Source organism: Marmota flaviventris, chromosome 4 (genome assembly GCF_047511675.1).
Source record: "Marmota flaviventris isolate mMarFla1 chromosome 4, mMarFla1.hap1, whole genome shotgun sequence".
NCBI lineage: Eukaryota > Metazoa > Chordata > Mammalia > Rodentia > Sciuridae > Marmota > Marmota flaviventris.
This window is the reverse complement of record NC_092501.1, coordinates 139,502,269-139,530,032: the sequence shown is the minus strand read 5'-3', so window position 1 is coordinate 139,530,032 and position 27,764 is coordinate 139,502,269. Positions and strand designations below refer to the sequence as shown.

General features: G+C 38.2%; 1 protein-coding gene across 3 annotated transcripts; it reads right to left on the bottom strand.

Annotated features, from left to right (window-relative positions):
* Window positions 1-41: 41 nt before the first annotated feature.
* N4bp2l1 (NEDD4 binding protein 2 like 1) lies at window positions 42-27,764 on the bottom strand. Of its 3 annotated transcripts, XM_071611561.1 has the most exons (6): window positions 15,694-19,366; window positions 13,128-13,201; window positions 5,116-5,243; window positions 4,720-4,808; window positions 2,699-2,775; window positions 42-1,514 (listed from the first exon to the last, which is right to left on the bottom strand). In XM_071611561.1, exons 4-6 carry the CDS (start codon window positions 4,795-4,797, stop codon window positions 1,256-1,258), a joined length of 414 nt encoding a protein of 137 aa, XP_071467662.1. In that variant the 5' UTR covers window positions 4,798-4,808; window positions 5,116-5,243; window positions 13,128-13,201; window positions 15,694-19,366; the 3' UTR covers window positions 42-1,255. The 3 variants fall into 3 exon arrangements, with proteins under 3 accessions (XP_071467662.1, XP_027784670.1, XP_027784674.1); XM_027928869.3 differs by lacking the exons at window positions 13,128-13,201; window positions 15,694-19,366 and adding an exon at window positions 22,319-25,945; XM_027928873.3 differs by lacking the exons at window positions 42-1,514; window positions 2,699-2,775; window positions 13,128-13,201; window positions 15,694-19,366 and adding exons at window positions 2,582-2,649; window positions 22,319-27,764.

The following is a 27,764-nucleotide window of genomic DNA, read 5'->3' as shown; positions in this document are numbered from 1 at the left end:
ATTAGTAAATAAGAATATGATATAGTTATTATACGACTGAATTTCTTGAGATTTAGGTAAATTTTTTTATTGTTGAGCCAAAAAAACTCAATGACAAATTTCATATAAACGCAATACAATATGCCATTTTAATAACCATAAAAGCACCATTATATAAGACACTTAAAATTATATTTCACAGAACACCAGAAAAAAAAAGCTGTTGGCCAACAATAAACAGCATACATCCTACACGATCTTGTCTGTCATGGTCTCACACCAAATTAATCTGATTCCAACCTGTTGGAATTTAATTTGGATTCACAGATAAATAACACCACGGAAAACATGAAGACTGCTCATCCTCCAGTGAGCATGGCTTTTACATATCCTTGCATGATCTATATCTTGGGCTGCTTTATTTCTTTGCACAGCTAAGTTGGGCTGCCAACTAATTACACACATCTATAAGCATAATTTTAGAAATTAGATCTCTTAAAAATTGCTGTTTTATGAAGTCAGATTTTATTTACACTAATAGACAACAGCCAAAAGTTGTTTAATCCTATTGAAAAAAGTAGTTAAACACAAGGTGTGACTTTAAATAAGACTGATTTTCCTCAACTTGTATAGCTATTAAAGATTTGACATTTTTAACAGTGATTCATCATTAGAATAAAGGAATACTTCCCAAAGTGATCACTTTGAAAGACAATATTTCCTTACATATATGTGTGCTTTCTGTTTGTTTCAAGGGAAAATCAGTATCATTGGAGTCACACATCTCACTTTTTAAAATACATAGTTTACCAAAGTAGGAATAGCACTAAAACCTTTTCTGCCTCTCCCTTCTCCCTAACCCTTCCAACTTTCCCGGTTGAGATGAATTTCCTGAAAAAATAAATGGATTACTTCAGACAAAGTGGTACTGAAGCTTATATATAATATAAACACTTTGTTTTATTTATGAACCTATGCAACTAACTGATCACGTTCTTGGGTATGTTCTTAGACTTCAGGTTCAAATTAATTCTTTCCCTTAGAGCAAGATTTTAATCAAATCTGAAAAATTCCCAGCATCAGACCATGTGTACAGGTGCACTTAACAAATGCTTGTTGAAGATAATGAATATAATGACCTCTGCTCAGGAATTTTGGGGTTCAACTATTTACACTGGAATTGGAGTTTTGGCTAAAACAAAACAAAGAATAAATACCAAAAGATTGAAGTAAAAACATTATTTAGGAAAATTTGGAATGGCTGTAAGATAGGCCTCTAATATCCATGGTGACAACCACCCCTTCTGCTAAAGGAGCTCTCATTTGTGAAGCTGCCATGAGCCCTCCGGTTTGGAAACTCTGCATAGGTATGCCAGTATCTTGAACCATTGGAAGGCGATGCATTATTCCTGTCCTGGTTTCTGTTCATTCTGCTTGGTTTTTCTGCATGAAGTACACTGTAAAAGGTAACATCATGTTCATACCGTTCTTTCATTCGGTGTATTTTTTCTCTTGGTACTCCATGAATGTTTCTTCTACATGAAAAAAATGCAAATATGTAGTTAAGGCAGAATATCAAAATGAATTACTTGTGCTTTACAAGTTCTGCATTGCATAGATACTACACTCTCCGTCCTGGGGATATCTCTGGCAAAACATAAAATTTTGCTATTCAGTTATCTCTCAGGCTCTGCTCCTGTTTTTCTGCTGCCCTATACACCCCCAAAATATCCTGAGGCTGGCTTCATAATTGTTTTGTTTTTGGTAATCTCAATCATGTGCTTCAAAATATGAAGAACACCATGAGATTTTTTCAATAATATATTCGCCAGTTAATATCATTGTTTCAGGTCAACTAGTCCCCAGTACAGTTAAACAATGCTTACTAAAACAATCTTAAAATCTAGTAGGCACGGGGCTGTTGGTAGAGTGCCTGCCTTGCATATACAAGGCTCTGGGTTCAATACCCAGCACCACACACACACACACACACAAAAAAAAAAAAAACTAGTAGGCACAAGAATCAGTTGGGCATATAATTAGAAGTATAATTATTACCAAAGATTTCGACTACAGAATGGAGTCTATGAACTACAGTTTAACACCTCAGGCACTCCTGATGGAGGTGAATCACAGCCATGTTGGAAACACTATCAGCTTATAACCAAAAGATGAACTGGCCTTAATCCTAAAAAAGTCAATTCCAATCTCACTGGTTAACTTTATTATATTGACATCAAATGACACAAAGAGTAAATATCAGAACTCATGCATTCAAAGTCAAGTTAGTACTATTTGGACATTTATTGCTGTATAAGTTAGAAGCAGCATCTAAACCATAAATGAACTACACAATGTTCAACATCTAAAGATTTTTATTTAGTCTAAATGCAGAAAACACCATCAACATGTGCAATCCCATGCAAAGGAAAGTGCTTTTAAATGTTCATTAATGAAGAAGCAATTTAGCAGAATGTTAAATAAGTCCTTTTAAAGGACCAAGTCCAAGCCAATATGTTGCATTTAGCATTATTAGAAAACTGACCCAAAACTAACATCTTCACATATAATATTTCCAAAGTTATCAATTTCCAAGAATTACCATTTCTGGCCTGAAAACTACCAGTCCATTTCCAGCCTGAAAAGATTCTTTTGTTCGGTCTGAAATACCTGAAAATAGCAGGATACATAATGAGGAACTAGAAAAACAAAGAAGTACCTTGCTAACTCTTGAACGTTGAATTTCCAGCGAGTGTCAGGTTCTCGGAATATAACTTCATAGTTATTTTCAAGTGCCTGATTTTTCAAAAGTACATAAAACATTGAACACATAGTATGTATGTTTGGGAATGTTTATGCTGCCATTTAACATTTTACTACAAATCTTTTCTAAATTCCTTTTGTTTTACCAGTAATCCAATGCCTTAATTTATCTGAATACAATTGGTTTATTACCATACTTAGCCACTCTCAGATTATATTATGCTTCCCAGTGATAAATTTTGGTCAATTTTATCTAATATGGAGGAATTTAACACCTTTAAAAGTAGATGTGAACTAATTTAAAATGTCCCAAACACAGGTGTGAGCAATGTAGACTTATTTCCACCAAATACCTTGTCCTTTTCCTCATGGCTTGATTTAGAAAATCACTGTCACAGAAACATAGTTCATGAAATAAAGTAATTTCCACATGTTTTACATAATTTTCCCTCCAAAAATAGCTCTACCTGCTATATAAAATAGTTTGACCCCAAGCACCGTGTCCCATTCCCTTGAGTTTAGAAAACTACTACAGTTCCCATAAAACTATCCAAATATTCTTTGTACTCATAAATCAAATACTGCTTTATCTCAAACTGAACTTTCTGTTGTCACTTTTGTTTGCTCTGTTGTGAAATACAGAATGAACAAAGCTCAGTAAAACAATTTCCTCATAAGTAGGTAGGATGAATAAGTTCTTATGTACTATTACACAGAAGGGCATTAATATGTAAAAATAGCTACAAGGGAGGATTTTGAATGTTCTCATCATGAATTACAAATATTTGAGATGATGGGTGACCTTAACATCTGGAGGTGATCATTACACATTGTATACATGTACTGAAACATCACTCTACACTCCATAAATATGTCCAAATATTATTTGTAATTAATGTATAAATTTAAAGATTTCTTCTTCATTCTTTGGGCACTTCTAATTAGGGAAGGATTCAACTGTCATACCTTGAAAACAATTTCTGGGGCTAAATAGCTGTGGGTGAGTGAAAATGAAAAATAAAGTTACTTCCCAGAAGTCACTCTCAGTTAATGCCCAACTCCAGGTTTTGAGTTGTGCCTGAATTCATAGGTCTCCTCAACGCCCTGTTCATTTCCAGCCTTTCAATCATAAACTGAAGTAACCACCAAGTTGATGTTCATTCTTTAATACATTTATGCAAGTCTCACAGTCTGGGCCAAAGTAGAACTGATTAAAGTATCATTAGAGAAAAATCACACCTGTAGGTATGCCATTTTGCTCCAAATGTAAAAAAAGCCTAAAAATAGATTTTGGAGCCCAGTGTGGGAGACATTCATCTCACAATTAAAAGTGGGAATTTTGTGTGACATAAGTAGAATAATACTTAGCTGTCTGCTTCCTGCCCCACCCTGTAGGTTTGTGGATCTTCTTCTATCTATTAGGGAGTGAAAAATTATTAGCATAAGAGACAATGTATGTCTGAAAAAATATCAGAATGGAGACCTGAGTTATATGTTTATATTTGTACTCTACTATCTTCCTTCATAGGGTTATCATTTGATGCCAAATCTGTTTTTAAACAAAACAATCCTATTGCCCTGGAACTTCAGGCAGCAACAACAGTACACAGTGCTGAAATCCCAGCTCGCCAAGGGAGGACCTGTAACCCTGCTAGTGCATCATCTAGTCTTGTATTTCCCTGTAAGTTTCAGTGAGTGCCCCTCTGTGTGGAAAATATCCAAGACTGAAAAACTATCAATAATTCAAAGAAATGATTATTTACAAAGGACTATGTAAAAATTGTACCCCGAGATGAGAGAAACATCTCAGCAAATTTCAGCCATTGAACAGAGAAAAACTAAAACTTTACCTGCTCCCTGAAAGAACTACTGTTAGTAAATGTGATATCATGGAAGATCAGAAAAAAAAGGAAAGAACAATGTTTCAACTTTCTCACAAAATGTCCACAACTGAAAATTCAGAACATTTCTTCCTACCATGACTGCATAGGGCTTCATTTCCCAGGCGTGGAGGTTGGTATTATCAATAATAATGGGGGATATGCCTCTCCTCATTGCTTTTCTTGCTGCAACACAATGTTACATAACAGTGAACAACAAGCAACAATCAGAAAAGGGTGAGCGAAATCCATATCTCGTCATTTTTTGTTATAAGACGTCCTCATTACACAATTTATTGCCACCTATTTCAGAACCCATTATCAGTAATTTTCTTATGGAATCTAAAGATGTTATTATACTCTGGCATTCTGATTGGGGGGGGGACAGCAGAACTTTTGATTAAGCTCCTTCCATAAAACATATTCATTCTAAAGCAGCTACAGTCTATGCACACAACAGGGATTCCCAGGAGTTTGGAAAGGAATTCATCACCTCTTTTCTGGTTCCATTCATGAGCTTCCTCCAGGAAGTCAGGATTGAACTCATAGGCACCATCTTCCCTGAAGAAAAAATCATCCGTGCTGAAAATCAGCGCCCTGGGAAAGTCATGTTGCAATTGTCTAGAAAGTGGAGAAATGAAAGAGGGATTTTTTTTATTATATGCATATTCATGGTAGAAATTATTTCCTTCCATCTCTAATGTTTAGCATTTTATAATACTGAGACCACCAGGTTTTGAGTTGTTGAACTTCAATTTAAAAAAGGGAAATGCTTATCATCTCTGGAAGGCATCTCCCCTAACTGGAGTCAAGAAAGGGCTGAGAGGCATTTTTTGAGTGTTGCCAACTCTTGAAGCTAAGAGGCTGCTGGTCACCACCACTGCCTGCTGAGGCAACCAGGACTGACTCGAGGTGAAACTTGGAGGCTAAGTTGAGGGTGTGTTGGCTGTCTTTCCTGTTGGACACCATCCCCCATGACCATTCCTTTCCAAGGCACCAGCATCCTCCTGAGACCTGCCCATGGGCACCATGCCCCATATTCAGCCGTTCCCTAAACTCTTACCTCTCCCATTTCCCTGGAGTTCTGTTCTCTGTTCTCTGCTTCCTGCCCCGCCCTGAGGACCCATCTAAGAAACTAGTTCTTGCTGAGATATGAGTTGTGGCTAAAGGTGATGTGTGTGCACTATCCTATTAAGTGACATATTTACATTCTAGCAATGACCTAAACCAAATGGAGAAAAGCACAAGAGAGGAAAAGAGGTGAACCCAGTATTCCCCATGCCTTCCTCATCTCTACCACTCTGGGTCTAAATATGAAAGTAGCACAGACAAAAAGGGAAAGCCATAATGTAGCACCTCTTTTAATACAACATAATAAAACAAAAAGGGGGTGATATGTACTGCACAAACTCCAAAGAGAAGATGTTTCCATTTGAAATCCTTGGACAACTTTTTGGTGGAAGGTGGGTATTACACCAGGAAGTAACTGGGAAGCTCACTGAGCCTCCTTTCCTTGTCTGTAAAAGTTGATGCTAATGAGCTAATAACAGGGGAAACACCTAGTGCAGCACCTGACACTGGCAAACAAGTGTGTGTGCCTTTCCTCTGTCCCTATAGCACTTGCCAAAATGTCTCTCCATTCCAAACAGACTTAATGGCAAATAGAAAATATATGGTCACAACAGCCATGCTCAGAATAAGAAGATATATCTATAAGTTAGGGATGGGGGGAAGGTTGGAGAAAGACAAGAGCAGAAGATGCAAAAAGAAAGCAGAGCTATTCAGTTCTTTTTCTATTTTTTTTTAAGAAAAAAATATCTCAATCCAGAAAGAATATGGAACTGCAGGTTATTCATGTCACCTGAGTTGCTCTCCCAGAGCTAGATTCAATTCTTGATTCTTCCACTATCCAGTCATGTGATCTCATCTCTCTAAGCTTGTTTTCTTAACTGTAAAACACAGATTACAATCCCTACCTACTAAAATGAGCTTTTGGTAAGACAAATGGGTTGTAATGGGAAAAACATTTTTATAAAGGATAAGGCACTTTACAAATGTAAAGTACTGTTATTTTGTTAGTAATAATAACAACAAGGCCACATTTACCCAACCCAGACTGTTTACATGCTATAGTAACAAAAATACACTGGAGTACATACATGCAGTAATCTTTTGGGTATTGCAATAGATGAAAGACAAAGACAAAAATAAAGCAAATGCTTCAATATTAAAGAAAGAGTAAAATACTCTTTCCAGAAATAGCAAACAAACATCTCTGGCAAAAATTCTTCAGAAAGTATTACAGAAGGAAGCATAGGGAGTTGAAAAGGTAATTCCAAACCAAGTATATTTTCCTTCTCAATGGGCTATGGTGATACTCAGGAAAACTCAACAGACATGATAACTTGATTTCAATAGCAATCTCACAGTTTCTCTTGACAGATACCTTTGTGGGGAAAATGTAGGCTCTAAGAGAATGTATTTTAATATCCAAAGACTATTAATTAGTCAACCTGTTAGACATTTATTGAGCTCTTAACATGTGCCAAATGCTGTGTAAAGTGTTAAGGCACAGAAATAAACTTACTGCTATCAAGAATGCACAGCCTACTAGCCAAGGAGCTAAACCTCCCACAGCTAGTGTGACACACCATGGAAAAATATACCAACCAGGCACTAGGGAGCAGGAGCAACAAGTTCTGACAAGAGTCTTGCAAAGGAGGCAACATTTCACTTGGACCTTAGGAGCTGGAAAACAATTTCACATCTTGCAGAAAGGGCTGAGAGCATGGGGGGTAAGATAAGAAGGAAGCGAACGCTTCAGGGCCTGTGAGGAGTAAGAAATTATAGGGAAATGAGACTAAAAGTGGCAAATCACATCTGAAACACTGGTTTCAATTCTGAGTACCACAAATTCAAAGAGAAATTTGATAAGCTCTGCAAAGTCCAGAGAACAGTGACCAAGTAAATATAAGGTCCACTAACCATGGAAACCATGTCAGAGGAGCAAAGATCGACAAAGAATCTGGGCTATTTAAGGTGAAAACAAATGATAAACAGTGATTCCTAGTACTTATCCTCAGATGCTGGAAGTCTGTTGTGTAGAATAGGGAATGAACTTATTTTGGGATCAGCACTGGGGCTGGGCTAAACGTGGCAGTTCTGCTAATCTTGCCTGGTCACTCATACAACTACAATGAGTCATTGCAATGCAGGGGCAGAAGGAGCTCAGAGGGGTCCAAGCAGGACTCCCACAGGCCTCTGGTGCTCTTGGCTGTTGGCTAGCTCTTGTTCCACCTGGCTTCTCATCCTCAAGGAGGCTGACCAAGGCCTCTTTACAGACAGGCCCATTGCAAGAGGGCAGGAGTGCATTCTACTAGGCCTCCACAACACTGCGTTGGTCCAAGCTAGTTACTTTGCTAGCTTGCATTAAAAGGGCAGAAAAATATTTTCCACTTCTGGAGGGAAGGGGGAGCAAAGAAAATGTGGCAACTTTTAGTTGACCACAGATGTAAAAAGTGGCAAGAGAGAAGGGAGAAGTAGAAAAAGGACTGAATTAAACAAATATTCATAGTCTCCATAATAATTGTCTATGATTGACTTTAAAGATATTCAAACCGAAAAGTCTAAATCGTAAGTCCAAACCTTAACCTCCAATACAAACAAATATTGTTAAAAATATCTTAGAAAAAATTTAAGGGTAATAGTAGATGCATTTTCAGATATGAATATTTTTAAGGTATGTTCATATTTGCAAACACTATAAATTTTTAAAATTATTTTCATCAATATTATTCAGTCTAAGTAATGAAAGCTATGTTCAGAGGTGAAATAATAGTATATATCTCCCTTGTGTACTAAGCAACTATGGAAACTGGTTGATTTTCCTTTTTGGTCCCAGATGTAATATCCCTTCTAAGTCTGGTTTCATTTGTTTTCCTATTAAGTCTACCACCCATAGGTTTGGTTTGGTTTGTAAAACGTCTTTGGAATTTAAATTTTCCTTTCATATGTATATCCTTATCTACTCTTGTTTCCCTCTTTATAGTTCACACTGTTAACTGGAAGATAATACTCTCTAACATTTCCTTTAAGGCATATAGGTGTCCAATTCATGTTTTGTTTTATTTTAATTCTTATTCCTTTCTAGAAAACAAAATATAAAACTGTTGCCCTTTTTTATTGCAGAATTCTACCTTACAGTAAGTTAAATTGTTCAGGACCATTATGGGGCAAGATGACCTTCTCATCGTTTCCTAGGTTGCATCTACAGTCCTCCAAACAGGCAGGCAAAAAATCTTGAATGTTTTTCACCATATGGCTCATATGGGTTTTTTTTTTTTTTTTCTGTATGATGTTCCTAAATGACCATTCCTTCCTTCAAAATCATGTTTTGTCTTTACCTAAATGTTAAATTAGCACCAGCGGCCATAGTAGCATCTTGAAAATGCAGGAAATAAAAACTTCACTAGCTAAATACAAAACTGATTAAATAGACAACCGTGAGATTCTCAAACTTAAGTGGAAGCAATAAATACCATTCCATCAGCTTCAGAAGTGATGAGGATAATGCCCCAGCGCTAGCTTTCTGGTGGTCAGGAGCCTCATGCATTAGGGAAATTGAGAGAATGAAAATAAAAGAAAAGGGAAAAAATAGAGAGACAATTACTTCCACGTAACCTTCATCACCCCCTTCCCCCCCCAATTCACTTAAAATCACTACTATGAGAGAAACTCAGGTACTAATCTACATTTCATAATTTGTCATCCTTCTATAATTCCTTGCTTTACAATAGAGAACCACAGAGATATTCAGATATCTATTCAGTCACTCACTCACTCACTGAGAAAGGCCAACCGTACTATATGATATTACTATGGAAGTTTTCAAACACGTAAAGGTAGACAGGATAAGATAATCAATCCCCAAGTAGTTATGACACAGCTTCAGTAATTATCATCATCTGGTCAGTCTTATTGTCATCTATTTCATATTTAATTTCATCAAATATCCCATCAGTGCTCCTATTTCCCTGGTTGTCTCTTAACATTTTCCTAGAGTTGCTTTGTTTGAATCAGGAGGCAAAGGAGAGCCACACATTGTATCTGGTCACTGTGTCTCTTAAGTCTCATTTATTCTACCGTTTTTCTCTCCTATTTTAGTTTCCACCTGAATTATTGTTCCCCACAACTTTTTACATGGGAGATGTTGAAACCTATACAAATGAGTTAAAAAACAATACAATGAACACTGTTTAACCTTTGTCTACAATCACCAGAAATTAACACTTTGCCTTTTATTTTATGTTTCTCAAATATGTATTTTTGATGAACCATATGAAAATAAGCTGCAGATATCATGATACTTTATTCCTACATTCCTTATCAAGTATCTCCTAAAAATATTCTCTTACATAACCACAATATCATTATCACATCTAAAAACTAATTTTAATTCACAATGTTAAATTTAAAATTTTTCAAATTTCCCTGGTGGTCCCAAAAATCTTTCGTAAGTTTCAAGTATTTGGTTATTATGTCTCAGTAAGGTCTTCTAATCCAGAACTGTCCTGGGGTCCATTTAGGTTTTCCTTTTTGAAGAGTCCAGATTAGTTGTCCTGAGAATACCCCCCACATTCTGGGCTTATCTAGTTATTTCTACATGATTATTACCAGGTTATACATTTTGGGAAGGAAAGTTCAAAGGTGACTTTAATGTACTTCTGATTACACATGGCAGCTTGTCCCATCATGCTAAGTTTGAGCAGTTGGCTAAAAGGTGGTATCAGCCCAACCTCTCTATTATAGAAGTGTGTCACTTCTCTTGTCATAGTAAGTACTGTGTGGGTATGAACCTGTGAGATTATGGAACGTTCTGTTCTTCAGCCACTTTCCCTCAATGGTTTGTACATCTATTGTTCTGATGCTTGGGTGCCTGAATCAATTACTATACTGGGAATTGCAGAGTTTTTATTTTCTCATGTTGCCCTTCCTTCTATTTTACTAGGTAGCATTGTCTTGTTTAAAAAAAAAAAAAAAAAAAACGCTTTCTTTCTTCTCTTTTATAATCCTTACCATCATTATTCTTTATGATGCTCAAATTATCCTAAATTTGACCAGCAGTTACCCTTCAAGCTGACTTATATCTTTATCTATAAAGATTTAAAAATACATTAATTTTCTAATTAGCAAATAAATATAACAGCAGAAAAATTTGAAACAGAAAAGTGCAAAAATAAAAAAAAGGAATGTTCCTATATTCCTCCATCTAAAACTAATAATTGTTTTAACATTTTAAAAATTATTTTAGTTGTTGATAGACCTTTATTTTTTTGTTTATACATAGTGCTGAGAATCAAATCCAGTGCGTCACACATGCTAGGCAAGTGCTCTACCACTGAACTATAACTCCAGCCCAACATTTTGGTCTTCTTTCAAGAATTTAGATACATATCTCAATATATCTTCATTTCAACTCATTATTTCCTACTCCATGCAACATTTTAATGATATAGCAACTTATACTTATTTATATGGATGTCCCATAATTTTCTTCAGTACTCTGAGGTTAGGCACTGAGATGTCTTAATTAGCAATACTAATTATTTTTTTGTTATGTGTTAGTCATTTGGAAATGTGCTTTTGTGATCTACAATTTCATCTTTATTGGGAGGTTTACCTTTCTTATTGAATAACAATTTCCTATTGAGTGTAGCAGTTTTTAATTTGGGTTATAATAATCTCTAACATATAGTTGATTATTTTTAAAATGTTGTCTAGTCACATATATTCATCTTTTCTTTCAAATTTTGCCTTTGATGGTAAATTTTGAACAGTCTTTCTCATCCCCAAATTATGTAAAAATATATACACACTATTACATTTTCCTTGTCAATCCATCTACAATATTATGTTGGTATGTAGCATTCATTAAGGATGTATTTTTTAAATATTTTTTTAGTTGTAGTTGACACAATACCCTTATTTTATTTATTTATTTATTTATTTTTATGTGGTGCTGAGGATCGAACCCAGGGCTTCGCACATGCTAGGCGAGTGCTCTACCACTGAGCACAACCCCAGCCCCAAGGATGTATTTTTTTTCCACATGGTGACCTGGTTATCCCAAAACTATTGACTTAATAAATCCCACATTCCCCATCTTTCTGAAATACTTTTTATTATATACTAAATTACTACGTATATTTAGGTCTATTATTGTACTTTTTCTTTCACTTGACTAAGATTAATGTGTGGAGCACATCTTGATCATCTTCTTTTCAGTATTTTCTTTTCTCAACTATATTCAACAATTGAGAATCTTTCCTTTATAAAATTTATACTTCTAATTTACTTTCCTGTCTTATTTTGTTGAGAGCCATGCCTAAACAAAATCAAATAAAAAGACATTATGATTCTTGCCTTTAATTCAACTCATGGATGGCCTGGTTGTTCCAATACATTTTCTTTTCAACACTAAACAAAGTTTGGTATATAGTATCTCTCCTCAACTTTTGTAACAATTTTATGAAGTAATATATTCTCCAATTTATAGATAAACTATTGATTTAAGAGCTTAAATAACTTGTGTAAGTTTACATAGCTTGGATGTGTAGCTGCTGGAATTTGACTTCGGTCTACATGGAGTCAGGGCACATGGGTATTAGTTACAGCCTCAGGGAGCTCTTGCAGATCTAAGAAAGTGCATGTACTCACACATGAGCAACACGGAGCCAGAGTCTACCATCTTGTCTTAGCCAGCAGCTACGATTCTTAAAGGGTCCTCCCAGCCTTCACATACATGTTCCACATGGCAGGAAGAGGCAAGGTAGCTTTGAAAACTGTAATCTTATAGTGGGGCACACTAAAATAGGGTTGCTAGGTAAGATAGGATACTTAATCAACAACCTCTGCAACAGTCTTACTAGGATATTCCTTTAGATCCTGAATTTATTTGTCACTTCTGAGTCTTCAACTCAGAAATGTTCTATTATATTTGTAATTATTACTTTAGCCATACTTATTCTGGTTATTTATTCTTATGTTTTGTTTTCTATGTTACTGTTTGATTTTCTGCATTGATTCTGCTCATCATTATCTCTGTTGGACTTTAAAGTTCCAACATTTATTTTAGAATCTTTTTAAAAAACATATACCTCATTACGTTCTTTCTAAATATTCTGCTTCTTAGTAAACCCCCTTCATATTTCAGACTCCTTATCATTTTTCTTTCATCTTTTTTAACCATAGGAATTTTTCAAGATAGACAAAAATTTTAAATTATAGAAAAGCAAAGGAAATAATAAACACCTCTACAATCACCATCTGGAGCTGATAATCATTAACATTTTCTCATTCTTTGTTGGCTTAAATTTCAACCAACTCTTCACCTTAACTTGGGCATCTTCCAATACCATTACTATGCTTCATCCCCCCCTTTCCACAATACTTATCACCTCCTAACGTAACATATAATTTCCTTATATTTTATATCCATTTCCCTACCTCTGGTATATAAGGTCCACATGGGCAGGATCTTTGTTTTGGTCACTGGTGATCCCAAGTACCTAGAAAACTGCCTGGAACATAGTAGACACTCAATAAATATTTATTGAATGAAAAAATAAAGGAGCATTACATATTTAAGATCTATTCATGTTGCTATACAAACTTAGTCCATTCCTTTTAACTGCTACATAGTATTGCATTATCTGAAAAATAATAAACAACTAACATTAAGTGCTTATCAAATATGCCAAGAACTATTCTTATAGCTTTAAAATTTCTTATGTAATGCTCAAATAGAACTGGGAGGTAAGTACTGCTATTAATCCCCATGTTACAGACCACTGAGTGGTACAGCTGGGTTTAAAACCCAGGCTTCTGGTCCCTTAGCCCTAGACTAAACCATTGTGCTTGAGTGCTATAAAAACAAACCACATTTATTTAAACCTTTCTCCAGTGACATTTAAGTTGTTTGCACTTTTCCCTATCATGAGATTCAATGAATGTGCACATGTGGATCATTCCTGGGGACATATTCCTCAAGAGGAATAGCCAATGAGTCCTTTGTTTTCTGAGACAACAAAGCAGAGCAGATATTATCTAAAATTGCCTTCTTTCCTTTAGAAAAAAAATTATCTGATAGAATATAGATTCTATGAAGGCAGAGATCTTTGCCTTTTGTCTGCTGTTCTAAGCATCTAAAAGAATGGCAGGCACATAGGAGGTAATAAATATTTGGCAAATGTATGAATGGCTCTAAATATAATGCTCTCCTGCCCTAATTAGGCAAATTATTTTTACAGGGCCCTAAACTATATGAGAATTCTCATCTGTGTATAATGAGAATTTTATCAAACCTCAGATCCCCCTAATGGAGACAGGAAGTGAAGATTCTTCTTGGATCCCAGCACTTGCTCTGGGAAGTAGCCTGAGAAGAGGAAGAGAGCCATGGCTATAGACCATGTGGAAAATTTCCCATGAGGCCTGGTATGGCCTGAACTTTGCAGTTGTGCCAACCACCACACCTGGGGCTGAGCCCTATCCTAGAGACACCTCAGTCATTGCCAGCCCTATGAGTGTCACCAAGAGACAGACTGAGGGGACTGCAGTGATGAGATCCCAGTCTGTCTTACTGCTTACTCTTGCCTTTACCCCTGAAAGCTGGGCATATTTATGAGATCCAAAACCAAACTCCCAGGTAGGCTTCACTGCCATTTGTCAATTGGTTCCACTTCATTCTATCTAGCAGAAATCCTCTTGGTATCTTGCATGTGAACAGAACCCTTCTCTACAATCTAGCAATGGTACAAGTTTCCTCTGTTTGTGTTCTGTTGATTAATCCAGGCATGCTCAGAGTTGAGGAAGGAATTGGGCACACCTACCTCAGTACTTTTTTTAAAGCTGTCTTTTCCCAATATACCATACATAGATCAGTTACACATAACAGAAAGTAGTGGTCCAGAAGAAGTCAACTCTGGGCTCTTTTTTTTTTTTTTTTTTGGTGGGGGAGGAGAGAGGGTAGTGGGGGAGGGGTGCCAGAGGTTGAACTCAGGGACACTTGTCCACTGAGCCACATCCTCAGCCCTATTTTGTGTTTTATTTAGAGGCAGGGTCTCACTGAGTTACTTAGTGCCTTGCTTTTGTGGAGGCTGGCTTTGAACTTTCCATCCTCCTGCCTCAGCCTCCCAAGCCACCAGGATTACACTGCGCCCAGCTGGGCTCTCAAAACTGCTGCTTACAGGGATAGCAGTTACATCTTTGAGCATTTTATCAGGTGAAGAAGCTGGCACGTCAAACATTTTCATGTGTTTAGGAAGAGTTTTCTGTGCCCCGAAGTGAAGTTTGAGATGAATGACTTTTTAATTTTTTTTACTCCCTTTGCTATTCTCCGCATCCCATTCATCCTTTTATATTTCTCTTTATCTCACTAATCTTTTTGCTTTTGTTCTTAAGAGCCATCCTGACCAAGCCAAATTTCCACCTCTTAGGAAGCTTCTAGGATTGCCTTTTATTAGCAAATCCATTCATCAAATATTTAGTGAATGCCTACTATGTGCCAGGCCTTCTTTTAGGAGTTGTTCAAAATAAAGTATCTGATCTCAAGGAACTTATATCTCCTGAAACTTACAGTTTAGTAAAATAAAAAATAATAAAAGAGAGTCAAGGTACAGGACAAAGAATGCTGAAGAAGCGCTACTCTCAATGGCTGAGAAAGCCCCTTTCTGAGCCTGTCTTTCGTCATATTCTTAAAATGTGTAGAAAATACTGAAATATCCTAGCTGTACAATTGTAGTTAAAGGGGACTCCCAAATAACTGGAAAGTTATATCTTTGGTGAGGTCAGATCACTTCTTCAAATTATGAAACTCTTAGTTTCAGAATCAAATGTGGTGCCCTGATGCTAATGTACTCATCTATAAAATAAAACAACTACTATATACCATAGGGATGTTGTGAAGATCCAGTAAACCAGTGTCTATAAAGTACCAGGCATATAGTCAGCCCACGGTAATCTTGTGTTAGTTATTCTTTCTCCATTTCTCCCTTCCCCTTTCCCAGATTCTTACCTTGATAAAAACAGATAGCCTTCTCCCCAAGCCATATACATGATCCGATAGAGAGCCTTATGAAGGAACAATTAGAAATTAGACTAGTTTTTCCTTTATCATATTATTTCCTCAATCCCACAGAGCCTAGTACCTTTTTAGATAATTTCTTCATTAGTTCATCTAGCATCAAAATGGCCCTAGGAAGGTGCCATTATATAGAGAAAATTTCATTGAAATGCTAGGAAGGAACTAAGTTGAGTAATACATACCCTGTCATGTGAGCAGATTTAAACACTTGGGAGTTGGGAGTTGACATCTCTCCCCAACACATCGCAGGATGAATACAAGTACTTATTAAAAAATCTTAATCTCATCTCCTCCCAAGACCCCAATAACATGTTAACAAAGAAAATTAACTTCCAAGTAATATTTTTTTTAAATTAGAAGAAACACATATTATTGATATTGATGAACAGCAATAAAATGTACCTTCCTTACCCTGACAGTTGAAATCCAGGTTAACTTAGCACCCTTCATAGGGACTTTAAGTGCTTTTTTCATTACCCAGATCAAAATCAACCTCATTACCTTACCAGGTCATTCCCACTAGCCTCTTCCTTGATGCCAAAGACAAAGCTCTGGATTAGAAATAAGGAGAGTTCATCCCTATGACCTTGATCAAGATGTTTGGCTTCTCAGAGCTTCATGTCTTGGGCTTCAGTTAGATGAACTCTAAGAGAGCTTCTTATACTTCTCCTGATCTTTTCCCATAAAAATATTTTTTCTCTTTTATTTCTTCATCCATGTCTACCTCCTCTCAAATCATAATCCACACCTACAGAACTATATGGTCCCAATTCAGCAGGGTCTTCTTCCATTGACCCAACAGCTCCAGGAATGTGGTGATGGTGAATTTCCTGTGTTAGGCAACTGTTCCTGACACAGCCTTTTCAGTGATTACAAACACATACTACACTGTATACTTTTTTTATATTTATTTTTTAGATTTAGGTGGACACAACATCTTTATTTTTATGTGGTGCTGAGGACTGAACCCAGTGCCTTATGCATGCTAGGCAAGCGCTCTACCACTTGAGCCATATCCCCAGCCTTGCACTGTATATTCTTGCTCTTTGTAAAATACATATAGTATTTACAGTCCTTATTCATCCTAACCTCTAGAGAGGGGTATTGTAAGGATCTTATTAGTGGGAAGAAGAGACTTGGAACCCCTCTTAGGAAAATCATAACAAATATAAACAGCTAGTAGTCACTTTCCAAGTAGATCTTGTGACTAAAGATCTAAGATGTCACCTGATACTCTATTTTGAAATACACAGACTAGGATTAATCCAAACTTTCTACTATGGTCCAGGCCTGCTGGCTAGGAACATGGGGGAACAGAGTATGCTTTGGAGTTTTAGCTAACTAGTCCCCTGTTCTTATTGCCTCTTGCATTCCACTGGGTATTTGGTTACAAAGTATATCTTTCCTTCTATCTCTGGCTTATCAAGAAACACTAAAAGGTATTTCTTTTGATGAAAAATTCTGTGTTAATCCAGAGACATGACTGAGGATAAAGGACAGCTGTCAGCAAGCATCCTTTAAGCCTAACTAAATTCATATTATGAATCATTTGTGATAGTGCCAAAAGGAACTAGAACATTGCAAAGGACAGTTCCCAGATTTGACTTTAGTTTATATGGAAAGATTAAAAAATCCAGGAAACTGACATAAAAGAATGATGACTTTTAAATTTTCAAAAAAGGTTATATATAAAAAAAAAAGGCTATCCTCTACTATAGCCATTTCAAAAGGACAATTTAGAGGTATACCCATTTAATGGAATATTTTATTCAAACATAAAATAATGAAGTTCTGACACATGCCACAACATGATGAAACTTGAGAACATTAAGGTAAGTGAAATAAGCCACACACAAAAGGACAATACTTCATGATCCACTTACATGAAGCACTTAGAAAAGGCAAATGCATAGAAACAGCTAGTAGATTAGAGGTTGCCAGGAGGGAGAGGGAATAGGGAGTGACAGTGTTTAATGGACACAGAGCTTTTGTTTGGGATGATAAAAAAGAATCTGAAATAGGTAGCAGTGATGGCTGCACAACAACATAAATGTCATTAATACCAGTGACTTTAAAAAGATAAAAATGACCAAAATGGGGATATTTGACACCACACACACACACACACACACACACACACAGAGTGGGAAGCACAGAGGCTTATCCACAGAAGCTTTCGCTAAGGCAGAAGTAAAGGACAGGTGCAGATCCAAAGTAAGTTTGACACATCAGCTGTGGAAACAGATAGTTTTGGATCATCTGTTGAGAGTAAAAGGGTCTTGGGATTGGAAACCTTATTTCTTTCTATTCCTTTGTCCAGCTCTGGGCTACCTAGCCAATATATTCCTCCCTTTAGTCAAGGCTAGGAGAATACATGAAATAGAGAAAATATGAATTTTCCAGAATCCAACAAATCCATGGATTCCATAAATGCATCTCCTGATCATGTTGCCATTCATTTCCCCACTGGACCATAGTTACCCACAGTCGGGAACTAATTATTGTTAATAATGATTTATTATTAAATAAATCATTTAATAATAATTTGTCTTGTGTAGGTGACTTCTTTTAATCGTATTTATTATATGCCTCATAAAACAAGTGCTATAGTCTTATAGTAGTCAGTGAACTTTGTTATTATTGATTAGTGACTAATAATTAACAACAGTTGGTATTTATAAGGCACATGAATTCCACAATACTTATTCCACATAGATAATTATAGGGTTTGTGTTTACAATAGTATCTAAAATTCTCACAATAAATGTATGAATAGAATATGAATCGCATTTTAATAAAAAAGAAACGGAGGTGAACAATCAAGTGCCCTGTGTCAATTCATATGTTAATAAGATTAATAAAGATAAAATATAGTGCCATTAAAAATCCAACTCCATATGGACAAAAGAGTTTCTTAGTTTATGTCCAACTGAAAATTAACCTAGGAAAGCCTTTTTATATGGAGAATTATATATTTATTTGGTTATGTAATGAAAGCTTTGTCATACAATCCTATCTAGCCAAGTCATTAAACAAAACATTTTACGTAATAGTTCCTTAATTTTCACCTTTAAAAATTTACTATGTAATATATATTTTGTAGAAAAATCAGAAACTTCATTGGAAGGTAAAGAACATAATCCCACTAACTAAAGTAAACAAAGATCAGCAGATATTTTTCAATAAATATATACAGACCTTTTTCTTTGAACAGAAATGGGATGGGTGTGTGTGTGTGTGTGTGTGTGTGTGTGTGTGTGTGTTTGTCTTTATAAAAGACTTTTTAACTTAAAGGAGGGAAGAATATATTTATAGGTCAAATACACATCAGTTTCCAGTAATGACTGTATGACTTATAAGCCAATCCTCTACATTTGCATATTTAAGTTGTCTCACATTGTTTCTATTGCACACACACACAAAAAAAATACACTCTGATGAACATTATTCCTCTATCTTCACACATTTCTCCAATTATTTCCTTAGGATGAATTCCTGGAAGTAGAACTTACAGGTCAGTGGTAAAAACCTATTTTTAAAACAATGTTTATATAAAATAGAGGTGATAAAACAGATTTTTAGGGGGCACACTAATTTTTAATACTCTGATGTATTTAAAAACTTTTAAAACATATAAACCCAACTTTTAAAAAAAAAAACTTCAAAGAATTTAAATAGATGTTTTCCATATCCCAGCCATTTTAAATTATAAAAAACATACAAGTAAAAATACAGAAATCTAACATTGATTTGGAAGACAAGACATAATCTAATTTCAAAAAGATTTTTATTAGTTCTTAAATCAAATGATAAATAAAGGTTAAACAAAAAGATGAACCCACATTTATAAAAATTTATTCCCTCCAATTCTTAAAATTTTTTTTATTTTAAGAAATACATGTTTATTATAGAAAATTTGGAAAATACATAATATAGAGAAAATGTAAATTTCCCAGAATCCAACAAATACATAAGATAATCTTACAGTTTAACTATTTTCTATACATGTGTATTTTAAAACAGTTTGCCATTCTTCTCTCCCCTGCCCTCCCAAAAGTAGGAAAGCAGCTCCTTTTGGGCCACATCTGTGACTTCCTCATCATCTGATCCCACTGTGGGCCTCCCTCCTTGTGCAGTGGTGGCCTATCTCCTTGCTTAAAGTGTGCCAAGGCCCTTCTGGACCCAGAAATGCCAAGGCTCAGCACAATGGAACAGGTCAGAGTCAATATCCAGCTGCAATCTTCACTTCAGAGCCAGGTTTCTCCCCAGTCATAGTGAAGATTTTGCTTAGCTGGTCAACAATTTGAACAGTAGCTAATATCTCTTAAAATTTATGTCACTTTAAAGTTTTAAAAGTCCTTCCACATAAATTTCATTTTCACAACACAGTCTCTGAGGCAGAAAGAGCAGATATTCCCATTGAATAGGAGAGGAATCTGAGGTTCAGAGGGGCTAAGTGAACAGCAAAGCTAGTGAATGGCAGCATTTGAATATGATGTCATATTGACTCCCAAGGCTAGAGGCTCTTTACCTAGCCATTATTAGCAAACAAGTGGAAATTAAGAGTCAGAAAGATCTTCAATAAATCCTCTAAACTAATCACCTCTTAGTAGTCACATATAAGGAACATAAGAACCAGAGAAGCTAAGTGATTGTCCAGCTAGTTAGTGACAAAATGGATCTAAAGCACACTCTTAAGATTCCCAGGCCAGTGCTCACTCCAGTTGTCCCTAGAGAGATGCTTTTTAACAAGCTGGTCTCTTACCTGATGTCTTTTGCTTTGTCAAATCAGGAATTAAAGTCCTGATATTCAGAGCCAGAAGGGATCTTAGAGACTGCTCAGGCCAGCCCATTCACTTTACAGATGAGGAATGTGAGGTCCAAAACTCTCATGTTCAGTTCTATGCATCTTCCTCTGATTATATTACTTCCCTTCCCAATAGTTAAGAAATCTGGCCAAAAATGTTTACTTCCTCCTTTTACACTAAGTGTGTGATAGACTACAGACCAGCAAAATGAAAGTGAAATTAAAGATTTGACACCCTGGCTGTATCACAAAACAACAAAATTCTGCTGGGTTCCAAGGAGGTTTCCCACTCTACTGCTATCCTCTGCCTATGCAGGAGCCACAGAGGACCTTCTGGAAAATGTCTCTGTCTTTGAAAAAGGTACCAGTGACCCTCCACAAATCACCAATCCCTTTAATCTATGATGTAGCAATATTCTTTAACTAAAGACTTCTACTACACAAGTCAGCCAGAATCCTAATTAAAACGGACAGCACCTCACTGCAGCTGTCAGTTCCCTCAAGTCCAAAGGATTCAGACCTGCTCCTGAGATCACTACCAGAGACCATCAAAATCATGTCTCTGTAGGCCACCTTGATTCTTCAATAGTTCCTTATCTCTCCAACAAGATGGTTGAGAGGAAGGGGCCACTTCTGTGGTTGAATACCTATTATGAGCTAGACAATGTGCATGGAGGTAGAAGATATGGCCCCCACATTCAAGAAACTTACAGAAGGATAAACAAAACCATGTGAAAAACTAAGCGCAGTCACAGAGCTGTAAACAGGATGCCAAAGAGACCTGAAGACGAGCACCTACTGATGGGTAAGGCAGCTGAATTTTTAAAAGGCTAATAGAAATCAGTTGGGCAAAGGGAGGCGGAGGGCAAGCCAGGCAAGCAGGCCAGCATCAGCCAAGGCAAGGAGAGAAACAGCTTGGTTTACGGGAGATAAACAGTTCAACGTTGCTGAAGAGCAAATGCAAGGCAGAGTGATGGGAGTCCAGGCTGGAGCGTAGGCCTAGCAAGGTGGCAGCAGGCAATAAGCCCGCGTAATTCTCGCTGACCTGGTACCAAGAGGGCAGCTTACGCAATTCCCAAGTAATCGAATTTGGGCGCCCATGGTGACGGCTCTGTGGTGGCGCCGTCAACCCCCCTCCCCCGTGCACCTGTGCTCCTTCACAGCTGCCAAAGCCAACACAGTCTGCCCGAATCCACCAGATTTTCAAATCGGGCCACAAGCCCCCCCGGCTACGGCCACTGCTGCCCCAATCCCCAGCCCCCGCAACCCTCTCGTTTATGCGCTGGGGTTAAAACGCCTGTTGACGCACTGTGACTGCTGCCTGCGCGCTAACTGGCGGCCCGGCTGTTTTCTCTGCAGTAGCCACCGGTTTTTCCCGAAGAGTCCCTGCCGGCCTCCCCGACCCAGGGTTGGGGAGGCTGGGGCGCCGAAGGCGGCCTCGGCCGGGCTGGCACTAGGCCGGGCACGGAGGTGGGGAAGGGGCCAGTGCCATCTGGGACTGGCGCAAGGCGCAGTGCCGAAATCCGTACTCCCCGGGAAGCGCAGCGGAAAACACAAACAAGACGAGCGCCCTCCTCTCAGAGACCCGGGCGCCAGAGGCGGCAGTGGTCCCCAGGGTCGGCAGCAGCGACCCGGGCTCTGACCAGGGCCGGGGCCGCTCGTTGCTAGGGGTTCCGGGCAGGGGCGCGCCCGACCGTAGCGCTCAGTGGCCCCGGGCCCGCGCACCAGCGCCCAGGCCGCTGTCATTACCTGGCCAGTGTGGTTTTCCCCGAGCCCGGGAGGCCTCGCAGGAGGTAGAGGTGTTTCCTAAAGCTGTGGCGGCGCGGAGGTGTCCCCCGCGGGGGCGGCGGCCGAGGCGGCTGCTGCTGCTGCTGCTGGAGGCTCAGCCTCCCAAAGGATTCAAGAAAACTGTCCTCCATGGGGAGGGGGCTGTCTGCGAGGGCCCTGGGTTCCCTTTCCTGAAGTCACGGTCTTGGCCAAAGCTGTTGTTTTTGTGACTCTCCGGCCATGTGATAGATGGAGGGGCGGGCGCTCGGAGCCCAGCCCCTCCTTCCCACCCGCCGGAACCGCTCTGCGTGGGAGGGGTCGTCCCTACCTGAAAAGCTGGGTACACTGGGAGACTGACAGCCCGGAAAACATAGGTGACGCACACCCTAGCTTTGCCTACAGCCTCCTACTGCCACTCGCTGCCCTTCGCCCTGAAGAAAGCAGGGAACCCGCCTAATGGGACACTAGGACAATTTCCTGCCTCCACTGTACAAGTCAGAACCTTCTGTCACAGCCCTTCCCCAACTCCACCTCCGACTGGCCTAGACCTTGAAAGTGAAATAATTTTTGTTGACGATAAAAGAATGTGAGTAGCACTTTGAATAGTAACAGTGAAGGCCATTGTCTCCTCAAATTTATGTACACCAACATCTGGCTGTGTCCCAAGGGCTAACACACTCTTCCAGGGCCAGTATCTTCTTTACCAGACTGCCAAAAATATTCTTAGAAAGCTTTGTTGCCTGTACATAACTTTAAATCACTTCTTCCTCTGAAAAGCACACCTTAGGAATCATATTGAATTAGAAACAAGTATACCACCCAGGCACCTATCTGCTCCCACAAAAAAAGAGATAGCCTCTCTGGGAACTGTTTCAGATCCCAGAGGAAAGTGGCAGAGTCTACTGGCTTTTACAGGGAACTAAGTTCTAAGTTCCAGGAGCTGGTGAGGACCCATTGGTTGACCACCATAATGACTCTCCAATATTTCAAACTCAAAAGCAACAGGGTGCCTGTTTGTTTACTGAGAGAAAATATTCAAAATCTCCATCCTAGAAAATCAGGATATATGGTGGCCTTGGCTATAATAATTATTGTGAAAAAAATTTTGTTTCTGGCACCATAAGGTATGAAAATTACAAAAAGGAATTGTGGGGGCGGGGGGGTGGGTGGGAAGTGATTTCCTTCTAAACCAAAATCCAGAAATTCCAGAGTTAGTTTCAGGAAGGGGCTGTCCAAATCGGGAGGGGCTGTGTTCTGGGAACTTCACCTCCCCTTGGGATTCCCCCTTGGGATTTCCCCTCTGAGGGTGGGGGAAGAGTAAGTGAGGGAGGAGGATGAACTGTTCTCCCTTGGGGGAAAATATGCCTTCCCAGCATGGAAGAAGTATCGTGGGGGTGGGAGTGCTGGAGATCAAACCCAAAGTTTGGCACATGCCAGGCAAGTATTCTACCACAAAACTAGCCCAGGACATATATTTTCTTGATTCTTCTTAGTACTGCTAAGAAACCATGGAATTGCAAAGGCTTCTCTAAATATTAGGGGGAACTACAAAGAACAGAAAATATACATGAATCATAACAATAGTGACATTTATAATCTATATATCCCTATTATATTTTTTAGAGGGGTTGCTGGGATTGAACCTAGGGCATCTTGCATACAAAGCAGGAGCTCTATAACTGAGCTGCACCCCCAGTTTTTACTTTGTACAAAAGTGTTTTGCCAGAAGATGGGAGGGGAGGGGTGGGGAGGGAAGATAGTAGAGGATAGGAAAGGCAGCAGAATACAACAGACACTAGTATGGCAGTATGTAAAAACGTGGATGTGTAACCGATGTGATTCTGCAATCTGTATACAGGGTAAAAATGGGAGTTCATAACCCACTTGAATCAAATGTATGAAATATGATATGTCAAAAGCTTTGTAATGTTTTGAACAACTAATAAGAAATATAGACTTCAAAAAAAATAAATAAATAAATACAAAAAAAAAGTGTTTTTCCCAGCCTTAATACCACCTTTTTCATCTAGATCTTCTTTATCCAATACAGGAGCTCCAAGTCTTGTCAACTGGGCATTTAAAATGTAGCTAGTGCAAATTAAGATTAATATAGGCAATGAATTCCTAAGGTTCCAAATGAAAAAAAAATCTCATTAATAATTTTATTTATTTATTTATTTTTAGTACCAGGGATTGAACTCAGGGGCACTCAACCACCGAGCCACATCCCCAGCCCTATTTTGTATTTTATTTAGAGACAGAGTCACACTGAGTTGCTTAGCACCTTGATTTTGCTGAAGCCAGCTTTGAATTTGTATTCCTCCTGCCTCAGCTTCCCAATCTCAGCTGGGATTACAGGCATGGGCCACTGAGCCCAACTCATTGATTTTTATATTGATTACACACTGAAGTGATAATACATTGGATATAATGGATTAACATTAAAACTTTATCTGTTTCTTTTCACTGTTTTATTGTGGTTACTATAAAGTATAAGTTATATATGTGTTTGGCATTATATTTCTTTTAGACAGTGCTACATGAGACTTCTTATCTACTGTATTACTATTCTCCTCTGCGGGGGCGGGGGAGGTCTTAGGCTGTGTCATGGCAGCAGGAAGACATGCAGCTTTGGAAGCAAGAGGTTCTGATACACTGATCGTGCAATGTATCTGACAGGTGGAGTTACCTGATAGATGGTGGGAAATATGAGGTATTGCTCAAAAGAGAAAGGTGAGCTGGAAACAGAGCTTTGAAAATTCTGGCCCCTATGAATAGAAACAGACAGCTGAGGGTACCAGCATTTAAGGACTGTGCCCTTGAAGCAGATCCAGAGAAGGTGAGATGAGGGAATGATCAGCAGTGTAGACTGAACACTAACATAGGTGTTTGGAAGCTCAGAGGGAGAGAGTTTCAAGGAGAAGAAAACGGTCAGCAGTACCTGGAAGTGATCCCAGACACTTTCTTTTGGGCTTAATTCCCACATTTAACTAGTCAACAAGCTCTATTTTCCCAGATTTATTCCTCAAAACCACATTGTTTAAAGTTAACTGTGTATCTGTTTCCTCCCACTAGACTATGATTTCAACGACAGGGAAAGTGTTTTACTTATTCTTGTCATCCAGGAGCTACACAATGCCTGATGTTCAGAAGGTGCTCAATAATTATATGAAAACCTGAACTATTTTTTTAGTTGATAAGCCTGAGACTAGCTCTTACTAAAGATTGACTGATTCAGTTACAGAGGCTGAGGCCACAAATTCTAGCCCAGGCAATTTAGTGAGACCCTATTTCAAAATATTATATAAAAGGAGGTCTGGGGTATAGCTCAATGGTAAAACACTTGCCTAGAATACATGACACTGTAGATTCAACCTGCAGCACCACAAAAAAAAAAAAAAAACAAAACACTGAACCAGATAGTATATAGTGTCAGGTGAGGAATAAACAGAGTAAGTAATCGTAATCTTACAGATCTGAGAACAGCCTTGCTGTTAGCTGTTTTCAGATCATCTGATGGACAACTCCACAGTCCAACTATGTGACAGTCTCCAGATAGGTGGATACCTTTTAGAGAATACTTATAATAAAACACTCATTAGTAAACTCTGTTTACATAACCAGCTTTTCAGCTCTAGGGTCCATTTTTCTATCATGTAACGACTGCCACATCTCACCTTTGTACACTAGAAACCATTACTATTATGGACATAAAGAAAATAAACTTGAAGTCAGGTGCAGTGGTGTACACCTGTAGTCCCAGTTATTTGAGAGTATAATGAGACCCTATCTCAAAAAAAAAAAAAAAAAAGAAGGAAGAGAAGGAGAAGGGGAGGTAAGAAAAACTAATGGATAAATCTGCCAGTACAGAAATCTCCTTTGGCTAAGTCTGGTTTTGATAACATACCCACACCCCCAAGACACACACATACACCATACACACATGCACGAGTGCACGCGCGGGCACACACACGCACACACTTACTTCTGAATTCCATGTTTCACTCTTATAACAGAGACTTCCCCTATGGGAAGGACCATTACCTTCCAATTCCACAGCATCTAATATTGCCACTATGCACAGGGACATTTGGTTTAAGCTTCATGGAGGGAGCCTGGAAGGAGGAAAAATAGCCCAAACCCATTTCTCTAAAGCTCCATTCCAGAAATTAGGGAAAGGCAATAAAAGCGGGAGATAGTTGTAGAAAGCTGGGGCATGCTATACCCAAGTATAAGCCTGGATATATATATATACATCAGCACAGCATAAAGGTGCTCCATAACTGGTCACTGCCCACAACATACCCATCATTAAATATTTCTAATACTATCCTTAGGTATAGTTATGATGATGCAGATTCTAATATATTAACCAGAAAGCCTCAGATGCTTTCCTGTTGAAAGTATATAAGAAAGCAATAATTTGTCAAATGCCAAAGTCCCACTCCTGATTGGCTGTCCTTCCCCTTCCCCTGATTCTGCTTCCCTCCTGGCTCTTTCCTCATCCTTCCTCTAGAAGCCTGAGGAAGACATTAGGGGAAGACAAACAAGAAAAAAAAGTAATGCAGAATATGTCACAACACTAATACCAGTCAGATCTGTGCTAAAACAATCACATTCTGGGCCAAAGTCAAGTACACTTTCACAATAGCTCTAGGAGCCTGAAGAGGACCACCAAACACTGAAGACTAGGGTCTCTGTCAAGAAAAGATGAACATACAGAAAGTATACAAAATGAACATACATAAAATATTGAGTTACTTTAAACAAAGCAAATAAATAAATATTTAATAAAGATGGCAGATTGAACATAAGCATTAACTTTCACCCCCTCCTTAAAACCTCCCACACTAAAATGTAAAGAAGGTTAGTTTGGGAGGTTTGGGGAGGCAGTGGTTAAATCCCAGGAACTGGAAGATCTGGAGATGGCGGTAGGGCTCTAAACCAAAACAGAGTTCAAAATCTGTTTAAGAAACAGACATCAGGACTGGGACATGTGAGTGGTAGTACACACACAAGGCCTAGGCCTAGATTTGATCCCAGCATACTCCCCCCAGCAAACACACACCCCCTCCTCCACACCTACAGGGGTATCATTTGGAGAAGGTAAAGATAAAGGATCCTCCAAGAGGGGCTTAAGACAGGTTGAACACGCTTCCTGAAAACGGGGGATTTAAGCAAATGTCTACAATGTTGAATGAGTTTATATTTTTCAAAAATGAATTTTCAGATCTTAAGGTCAGCTAAACTAAAACAGAATTTTAAATAATAAAACAATACTAGTAACCTTAGTATATTATAGGTCCTACAATCCCTAACCAAATCCCAGAGGTCTGATATGTTTCAGAACTCAGAAAGTGTTTGCTTGTTGAAGTAATACATATAAGAACAACTTTATATTTCCAGTGGGATCTGGGGAAGTCCCTAA